This window comes from Antedon bifida, chromosome 2, assembly GCF_963402885.1.
Source record: "Antedon bifida chromosome 2, ecAntBifi1.1, whole genome shotgun sequence".
NCBI lineage: Eukaryota > Metazoa > Echinodermata > Crinoidea > Comatulida > Antedonidae > Antedon > Antedon bifida.
In genome coordinates, this window is record NC_136227.1 from 26339342 (window position 1) to 26350409 (window position 11068).

General features: G+C 32.7%; 1 protein-coding gene across 1 annotated transcript; it reads right to left on the reverse strand.

The window, feature by feature from the left end:
* Window positions 1-30: 30 nt before the first annotated feature.
* Window positions 31-11016, reverse strand: LOC144835553 (uncharacterized). Its single transcript, XM_078690634.1, has 20 exons — window positions 11002-11016; window positions 10421-10514; window positions 9945-10080; window positions 9225-9294; window positions 8683-8874; window positions 7952-8078; window positions 7542-7664; window positions 6906-7003; window positions 6491-6612; window positions 5943-6082; window positions 5511-5744; window positions 5128-5259; window positions 4470-4730; window positions 3798-3884; window positions 3186-3401; window positions 2668-2901; window positions 1973-2221; window positions 1434-1574; window positions 853-1086; window positions 31-513 (listed from the first exon to the last, which is right to left on the reverse strand). The coding sequence occupies exons 1-20, from the start codon at window positions 11014-11016 to the stop codon at window positions 383-385; spliced, it is 3036 nt and encodes a 1011-aa protein (XP_078546760.1). The 3' UTR covers window positions 31-382.
* Between the last annotated feature and the right edge of the window lie 52 nt (window positions 11017-11068).

Genomic DNA, 11068 nt, shown 5'->3' on the forward strand with positions numbered 1-11068 from the left:
ATAATAATTATGTACAGTAGATTACGCGCAAGATAATAATGCATTTTTTTTAGTTTTAAATATGATATTAATCATTACAGAAAATAACCTATTTTATCAGTTTACACTTTAAACTATTTAATGTTTCTTCACTTACACAAACTTCAGTTTATCACAAGAGTTTACGATGTCTAAACATTATATAAGACTTGTCTTGCAAACAGCTGGAGAGTGTTGATTGCAGGAAACATTCTTCCATTTACCACTTTTCTTCATTACACATTCTCTATCCTTTCCGTTTTTCTTCGGGTAGCTTTTAAGCAATTCTAAACACATGCAATTACAATATTAAAAATGTCCAATACTATAATAAATTCCCCATGGAGTTTACGATGTCTAAACATTATATAAGACTGGTCTTGCAAACAGCTGGAGAGTGTTGATTGCAGGAAACATTCTTCCATCTACCACTTTTCTTCATTACAACACATCCTCTATCCTTTCCGTTTTTCTTCGGGTAGCCTTTAAGCCATTCTAAACACATGCAATTACAATTAAAAAATAATAATAACAATAATGAATTCCCCATGGACACTGTATGCTATTGAGTGAAAGAAGCTGGAGAAGGATCTATTAAAACACACTACACATTACACATTACTACATTAACACACATGCCTAGTCATTTGATTGGTTAATTACGCATCACGTGCCATTCATTATTTTGCACTATTGAACGTGTAGCGTTTTGTTAAAATGTCGAAGGCTTTGACGTCGTCAAAAACTGTTCTGTGTATTTATTTTTGACAATTTAGAAACACGAGACCAGTTAAAGAACAATACAACATAGTGTTTGTAATTAAAACCACCTACTTGTAAAAGTTAATTTTGTACCGTCATTCCATTCCCATGTCGCCTTTGGTCCTAAAAGTGTAAGTCCAATAAACACTTCGTTCTTCACCAACGATTTTATATATTTATTTACAGTTGAATTTGGTATGGTTACCAGCTCACCGCCAATATTTTTACAAAGTTCCTTAGAACGTTCATATTCTTGCTTTGTTTGTATAACGAAGTAACAACCATTGTTAAAAGAATGTTGGCAATCTTAGAAGAAAGATGGAAAAAAATAAAAGTCATTTTGTTTGAACGGATGAAAGTGCACTGAGAGTAAAGCAAGGCGCATAGTACAGTGCACGCTCCTACGAACAGTGATTTGCACAATGACTATTTTCCATTTTTAGCAGTTACCGAAATTAATTATCAACAATTACACTTTGTCAAAAGAAATGGCCTCGTCTGAAACAGATAGACTAAAGAAACGAGACACTCTACAGTGCTTTCAAATAAAAGAGCAATTTTTTCATCAGCATTTCTATAAATAAATAAGTGGATGATAATAACAATAATGCCATATGAACATACTATGTGTTTAAATAGATTGAAATACATACTGGTTAATGTAGTCTCACACACAGACGCTTTCTGATGTTTGCACTCATCTTTCGTCCATTTTCCAGACTCTGCTTCAATTACAGCACACTGCTGCTGACCGACCATGTTGTAATCATCTGATCTCTCATCTGCTGACCAATCTGAAAGATGTACATTTTAAAGTATCTGATTCACTATAAAACAGAGAAACAGCCAATAATTGTTTTGCCTAGTGTGGTAAAACAAATATTGAATTACTTTAAACTAACTGTATAGTATAACTTATTCCAAAGTGCATCATACAGTAACATACTTACTGGAAAAAAAAATCTAATCGGTTTTGTTTTTGACTTATTGATTAATTGATTATTGCTGAAAATATCAATCTATTTAAAATAAAGATTGGTAGTTCTTCTATTTCTCTCTAGAAATAACTTTTGAAATATATGACATTGTACTAATCATAAGCGTTAACCACACTGTGTGCATTGAACTTTCCTATAATGCATTAAAATGAATACTATTTTATATTAGAGAAAGGTTAGGCAAGATATCTTACTGGAAAATGTTGTTGAATTTTTCTTATCCTTAAAAATATCTTCATGGAATATCAAATCTCTTTTCAGGAAGGCGTAACTATCATTTCCAAGTGTCTTTGTCATCATTTCTTTAATATACGCATTCTCTTCTGAGGATCTAACAGTTGCTAACTGATATCCAGCTCGACGACATGTTTCTACTGAATTCAGGTATGTTTGTTTTTCAGAAAATATCTTGTAACACTTGGAGTGGAATTTGTTCTTGCAAACTGGAATTTAAACAAACTTGTACAGTAATCTAAGATAATAAAGGCATTTGAACTACATCCTACATTAAGTACAACATACATTTGATCTACAGATTGAAATTCACAGAAAAATATTTCATTTTCAAAACTCAAGGGCTGAAATCAATCGAGCAAATATTCTCTAATATAATTGGAATACCAAAAGGCTGAAGTAAACGAGTTCATGTAGACCTACATAACTTTGGTCCTTTTGAAAATAAAAGAACATAGATTTGAATTCAAATTTCAAACGTTTTTCGAGTGAAATCTGAGAGATAAACTGATACATATATCGAGGGCTAAGATATAATAAATCAAAATAAACTACTTTGATTACCTGCTATTTAAACATACAACTCAAATATTACTGGCATTGCCAATGTTGGCAGTTTATAGTTTATAGATCTATACCAAAAGATGATACTTACCTTCAACGTTTACTAAAAAAGAACAGGTATTGGAGTATGTGGTTGATGTTCTTTGAGATGTACACGTGACCTCTGTTTGTCCAATTGGAAACACTGATCCAGATTCGTGTGAGCAAGAAATCTTTCCAAGCTTTTCTTTAATGGCAAAAGTTGGATTTTTCCAAGAAACTGGAATTCCTGTTGCTGCGGGTAAACTATATGCTAAGTAAGGTTCTTGAAAAGGACATTTTAGTGCTGAAAAGAGAATTGAGTAACAATGACCGCTTTGTGTACAGTATATGCTTATATGAACACAATGTAACATAATTTGTCATTGTCAGGTGTACAGCAGGTTTCAGTAGCTTTGACCCAAGACTGAACTTTTATATTTTAAGCAGAGAAATGAGTGAGATTGTTGTAATCTCATTATTTCATTGTTTTAACAGTGCGTTAGGCTTAAGATGCTATTTTTTTAACCGAGCAATTAGCCGTTTCTATGATACATCATATGCTTATTTTATTCTTGTTGAAATGATTACCTGATACAAAAACGTCAATTTCACATATATTTATAACACCATATTTATTCTCTTTCTGCAAGCTTAGATAGCGTCCTCTAGGAGCCGGGCTACATTCTATATTCACTCGGTAGCTTTGTATATCCTTCTCCGTTATGGAATCTCTACACTGATTGTTAGATGTTGGTTCCGTTAAAATTTCACCAACCCGAACTACTGTATCGTCAAGTCTATACACTTACAGAAATAATTGTTAAAGGTGATTATCATTGACATAAATAAAGATAAAATAATAAAGAACATTTCAAATTATTTTTTATTCATGACTATGCTAATTATCGTGCTGGCCGATGACCCACGACTGTGAATTCTGGACAACTACTAAGTTTCTACTACAAAAATTTATCACTGCACAAAGACCAATGGAAAGACAAAATGTTTGGTGTCACACTAAGGGAAAATACAGATTGTGATAAGAAAATTCACCAAAGTCAAAGATATAAGGGACAAGGTAATCTTATACAGGTACAACTTGGGCTAGGACAGGACAAAACAGAAACGAATGGCAAAGGCTTGAGGAAGGCTACATCCGACAGTGGATGATAGAGCCGAGAGGTATCATACTTTACTCACATCGTTGGGCATCGATCGTTATCACGATCTTCACTACTGTCTCCGATTGTCCAAGATCTACAACCCACCATGGCTCCCATTCATATTCTAAAATTAAATACAAAACTTTTAGTAAATTACCATAAGAAAGATTTAAGATTGGTTTAATTATTTTCTTCAAGTTATAGTATTGCAAGTAATATGCAAATAGTTTAACTTAAACGTTTATTTTGACTAATTAATTCCCACAAACAATAATAAAAAAACAAATTTAACAAAAAGATGTTGTAGATGTGCAGTTACCGTACTATTAGTTTGCTAACTTGCTAACTCTGAGTTCTTCTAAGATTGTCGGGCATAAAGCAATTGATAAACTTCGACAAACTGAAAACTAGTTTGTAATGCGGGCATACCAACTCTTGTTTGCTAATGTTTGTGAAATAAACCAATCAAATTACATTGGTTGCAGTCATTTGATTATTCTGGTGGACACAATTAAAGCCTCCAGTAACAGGAATTATAACTACAAACTCTTTACTTTACAAACAAATGTTTGATAAAGTTTGCCATGTAGGTCTACTGTATATTTGTGTCAATAGTTATGGTTTTAAAAATGTGAACTTACCTTTACAAATACAGTAAACAGTTTTAAAGGAAATATTTTAAATGAAAAACATAATGTTGTTGGCATACCTGTCAAACTACAACTACCGTCCAACTCTCTCGGCCAATATTTTAAATCAACAGCGTTTATAGAAGCAGCCTGTGTGCTGCTTTGATTGGTCCATTTGCCTTGTGCGAATGAGCCTGGGCACAGTGCTTTGTTACATGGTTTAGTTCCGTTATTCATCCCTCTACATAAATCTGGTAGCGTACATGTTCTGGTTCGGATCCTGATACCACCCCCACAAGTTGTTGAACACACGCTCCATTCTGACCATTTATTCCATTTTGCTAAGAAAGGTAATTAAGAAATAAACAGTATAAGTACTGTATTTATCTTAAAATACAATTAAATTAATAATAACAATAACAATTAAAAATTTAAAATTGAATCGATAATTTAGCAACCTACAACGAATTAAAGGCATGGTTTTTTATATATAGAAAAAACAGTAGAAAATGATTATTTAGAATATTTCTACTTTCATTCATATACCAATAATTTATGCTTTCGGACGTTAGATAATCTTTGTCGGCCGCAGACTAAATACATTCAACATACGTTCTTGAGATGTACATAATAACGTTTCTCATGCATGTATATTACTTTCGTTCATTTACAAACAGAGTTGGACTCTATTTACAAAAATACATTTTAGATTCTAAACGTTCATCTGTTAAAACTTACGTCGTGCATACTGTATCCTCTTTTCACATATAGCATTCGGTACACGAGTATAACAATGTGTTCGTTTCCAATCATCGTAGATGAGGTAACTGCAACACTTGGTGCTAGAATCTCCAATGTAAGTATACCAATCTAACAACGAAAAAAAAAAGTCTCATTTGTTAATACATATCGGGAGGTGAGATGTGAGTAGCCCCGAAAAGCCAACTTAGAAGGGTAATTGCTTAAAAAATGGTAGCATTATAGAATTAGTACGCTATTATTTTTGTTTAGAATCCTTAATTCTTAGCGCAAACTTCGTTCCACATAAACTATACCCATATAGTTTCCTGACATTATACATTTCCTCGGGGATATTTTTCAAATTAAATTTTAAAAAGTACCGTTTGCCCATTTCCAACCGGGTTCCCTGTCATGAATGTTGTATGGAAAGTCTATCCAGAAAGATCTTCCAAGAACCAGCTCAGCAAATCTCTCCCGTATAAATGCATTCTCTTCTGGACTACTGACCATCAGTAATTTGGAACCTCGAAGCTGACATAACCGCTTGGCTTCCCAGTGAGATACCTGCTGATCAAGAAACTCATAGCAACTTCTCTTAAAGCAGTTGGAATAATCTACAAAGAAAAAAAGTATTGATTTTGAAAACACTGACCGAACCTTTCTATTCCTAGTGTATTTCTATTGTAGACATTACATGCATTTTTTAAAACATTACTTGAAAAAACAACTTATAGTTGTACAGTAGTATTAGCTACAGTGTTTATTTACTTTTTCTTTAAAAAGCAATGCAATGTTATTTATAATGTTCTAACCATTTGTTTGAAAGACGTAATTGTTGATTTGATATTTCGCTTTGAAGCCTTTTGAGTTGATCATATAATCTGATATAAAAAGAAGCATTAACTCGTTACTCTTTGTTGTAATTGATGATGGGATCCGTTTTCCACAAAACCTTAAAATAAAAAGTGTTAATCATAGTAAATACTTAAGAAATAACAAAAAATTAATTTTAATTTAATAATAAGAGATCGTTCATGAATTATAAAATCAGTGTAAAACGTGCATGTTTCAAGACAGTTTCGTTAAGCTAACATCTATAGGCCGACAGTAGACTTCGTGAGTAGTGAGAGTCTATTCGTAGCACAAAAAGTCTCCTCTCGACGAACTTGAAACACTGGTTTATAATTATGAATATTAACAGATAAAGTTTGAAATATTGAATCGTATTGGTTTGCCTCAATTTTAACTTAACTGACACCATTCAGAAACATTAATTGTTTTTGAACAATAACAGATTCATATTTCACATTGATTTCGCCTGTAAAACGTGTATTCGTAAGAGCAGCCATTGTAATCTTACCATGTGCCTTCATCTTGGTACATGTTCTGTGTTCGTATTCCCAGATAATCACGGTGACAAAATGGCGAATCTTCCAAATCAAATTCCAGGAACGTAATGGTTATTGTTTGTCCCTTTGGAGCCTGTTGTAAGTAATTAAAACAGTTATTATAGTTGGGAGATAAGTTTTCTTGCTAAGGTATTTTCTTTATTCATTACTATAACTGGTTAATCTATAAAAATATATTTGTATTTCGCTAATTTGTTCATTACCAGAAAATGAAATTAACAAAAATGGCAATAAGGAGGTTAGAAAATAGTATACTGTAGAAAAAAAATCATGGAAAGAAATAACATGTGCAAAGGATTTTGTTAAACTTAAGCACATGTTGTTATTATAAATGAAAATAAAACAGTATAAAAATGTATATCCTACCTTTATATACCATATACAATCCTCCCAATTTCCGTAGTTATTCGGAAAATTCGATGATTGTATAATTCCTGTTTGATCCGTAAGCTGATGTCGACATCCTATTAATACAAAGACATGTACATTACAACTTTTATTGCAAAAAAAAAGAAACATAAGTTTGAAAAGAAAATAAAGTTTGAAAATAGATCTCTATAGGCATATTTAATCCTTTACAAATGAAAAGAAAATAGTATTAATAACAAATACACCATAATAAATTTGCATACATAAGGGCGTGTGGCGCAGTGTGTTGGACGTTGGACTACTGATCGTGAGACCGAGGTTCGAATTCAACTCTCGCCGCATTGCTTGTATCCGTAGGCAAGATACTTTACTTACGTTTGCCTCTCTCCACCCAGGTGTATAAATGGGTACCCGGTTAGATCAAGACACAACTTTGTGCTGATTACTAGCTGCATTATGGAAGCATGTTTCCATACGTGTTTGATCCAAAAAAATGGGTAATAATGTTCAGCGCATTGAGAGCTTGCTTATATGCGCTATATAAGAATGAACTATTATTATTATTATATACATAACAAGTTATATTTAGGTCTTTTATTAAAGAATCTTCTAAAATTGTATTGATATATTTACCTTCGATCTTCTGAGCAGCTCCCAACTCACACTGTTGACCGTAAAATCCAGGTGGGCATAGACATGCGCACTCAGGACCGATATAGCCTCCGTTCCGACAAGGCCGACGATACCCACAATAAGCTGTAAGTTAACCACCTCGTCATTAACTCAAATTTCACAATAATAAAATATGTACATAACAAACTTACCGCTGACGTCTAAAGCTATGTCTACACTATCAAACCAGTTTGACAAAAAAAGTGCAATGTTCCCAAATATGGTAGTGATATGACGCCATCGTGTCCATATGGAAACATCCCTTTTTTTGTCACATAAAGTTTGATAGTGACAGAGCTTAACGGAATGTCTTTATGTTTTTCAATTTTATTGGTATATTCTTTATTCTATTTATTATTATACCTGCATACCATTGCAATTGTATATTTGGTTTGCAAGTTTCTTGTCAAGAAAGGTAGGAGTAAGCGCACTGCCAATCTCGTACTGCAGTAACGGGTCATTTGTTAAAATTGTTGGTGAACCATTGATTGTAAACGTCTGGCATAAAAAAAGAAAGAACAGAACTATCAATTAACTTAAATTAAATGAATTAAGAATATTCTTAGGGTTATACAACATTTTATAGTAAAATTAATTAAGTAGAAAAAAAGATCAAGGTGAAAAAGAAGTTGGTTTTTAGTTCACCTAACGAATTATAGCAACTGAATTCCTTACAACGACTCGCTTCTTTTCTATCTATCTGACACTTTTACAGATGTTTCATTATGGTATTTTTTCTATCCTTTCTTCGTGATGTTTTGTTTGATTTAACTAACACGTTTAGTCGTATTGCATTTGGTATTAATTGAAAATCCATAATCAATTCTTATTTTCTAGAAGTTGCTAAAGTACACTATTACCATTTGATTCATTTAGAGTTCCTTTTTCCTCCTTAGCTCCTTTGTTGCTCACTTCGCTGATTATAAATAGTTATAGTGTATCAATAATATCGTAATGCAGTATTAATAATATAGTACTAATGCATAGTCTAAGATTAATTGTGTTGTCATTAAGTAACATTTAGTCTTAGGCTACATATATATATAATATATTACAGTAGGAATGTAGTTCATTTGGTTATCCTACCGTACGGTTTACTTACGTCTCTAGCATAATGCATGATTGAATATATATCATACGGCACGGTCATTATAGTGTCTTTTTTCTCAAATGCATCAGCATTTTCAGCCTCAACGTTTATCCAGTTGATTGTGACGTAATCATCTCTGTCATGTCGCTCATGCTCATGCTCAAAGCCGATTGTATGACCAATCTCATGAAGAACTATGGCAAGCTGCAAACATAAACATATACTGTTATGATCATTAAACATTAAACACTTTTTTACAAACCAAAATGTAATTTATCGGGTGAATATACCTAAATTCACACTGTTTCACAAAATGGAAGACGGCGCCATGTTGTTGAATAATGGAAAATTATATTATAGAGACTTGAACGGTGCCGTCTTCCGTTCCGTAAAACGTCGGAACAAGTGTGAATGTGGCTTAATCAGTTATATAAGGAGATGCGCTTCAAAACAAAGCTCAAGTTAAGTTTATGGAAATGTTAACTAAATTAAAAACCTACCAACTTTCCAAAAAGCACTTAAGTCATGATATAAATAGTTTGATAACCACTTACACTGTTACATCGAGGTCCGATGGAGATATGTTGTTCTGGATAGCCATGTCTACCCACGTCTGCCCAGCAACTAAAATACATTTAAATGTTTTTTTATGATATTTTATCTTTATATATATTTTTTATTTAAAGCGGCGCTTTATTAGCCATATCTGGCCTTTCCATAGAACTAAACTGTCATTAGTTTAAACCCGTTCACCAACATTTTAAACACTGGTGTAAAAGTTATATCTCTCGGTGTCACAATGCTAACAATCTAAACAGTCTATACTAAAATAGTAAGCATATTGGAGATATAGGCTAGTCTACAACTTTCCTGTTTAAAGACTTCAAAACGCGTGTATCGAGTTTGTGAGAAAATTGGGGTTGTAAAATCACTGTTACGCAGTCACAAAATTAATTACCATTATTACATTATGAGAAGTAAAACAATTGACACGTACCAGAACGAGTACTATTACTTTAAAGGCAATAAGAACAGATTAAACAGATTTTGGCATATGTTAACGAAGACATTTTGTCAACATTTATGGTACATTATCAATATAGATGTCCTATGGGATCCTAAGCAGACTGTAATTGTTGATGTGGCATAATAGTATACCAAGCTTATCGATATAATTTAGCCTTGGATGTAGTAGTAGGGATTTATTGATACTTAATCGTTATCAATGTATATTTTAGCTTGTTATATTGCAAGATAAACTTCAATTAACTTACCTTTCACCTTTAAAATACACGACTCTATTGCCATTAGTGCTTTGGAGTTGATATTCGCTTGTTATTGGTATAAATCTAAGGCATGTATCTTGTTCCCAAATTTGCATAGCAATCCTAATGACTTGAAGATCTGGTTCTGTAAATTAACAATAATAAGAATGTTGCAAAAAATGTTGCAGATAAAGCAATTGCAATACCGTAGATATGTATTCATAAAACCATTGTCAGCAATTTAAAATTTCACACTGTTTTCTTTCTATGGAGGATATCGGTATTTGTATTTAACTAGGAGTAGATTTAGATAAATGAGTTGAGCAATTGGTCAGATGTTTGCCGTACTGACGTATATATTTACTTTATACACTTGAAAAAAGGGTAATTCTGGGGTCGATACGATATTATTTATCTAAATAATACCAACTGGTAGACTGCGTTTGTGATTATCTCAGAATTAATATTATCATTATTAAGCTCACCTGATGAGTTTTGAATAAGATAAGGAATTCTTGCTTGTGGCCATCGGAAGCTCTGATTAGGGGTAGCTTTTCGCTTCGTTCTATCAGAATATTGCTGTAAATAATAATGAATACTGATTTTTATTGTAAAATGGACTGCTAGTGTGGTGGATAAATAAATAATTTTCCAATCATGTTGTTACGTTCTTTCATTTCAGCAATTAATTGATTGCTTGATAAGTACAGTAATACTATTTGGGAAAGAGAGATGGGAGAAAGGGTACAGGTAGAAAAGAGGAGGAGAGAGTATACTGTAGGTCTAGAGGGACAAAAGGGCAGATGAGAGGGGAGACGAAACGGAGAGATATTATTATACATATGCTAATGACATGAACTAAAATAGATAATAACAATAAAAAATAAGAAAAAAAAATACTCACTATAAAATTTGATCGCAGTTCATTTCCAAGTAGTAATAACACAATGATGCATAATATTTGTAAAAATAAACTGAACGAGTTCATCTTTCAAGTGGGCTACAGAGCCCTGGAGATGAGGCGTGTGTTGCGAAAGTAAACAGTCTCACTATGATGCGCACGTACAGTAATTGTCGACATGATTTCTATTAGAGCTTATGTCGTATACTTGTTCAGGAAGGAAGATCGGTTA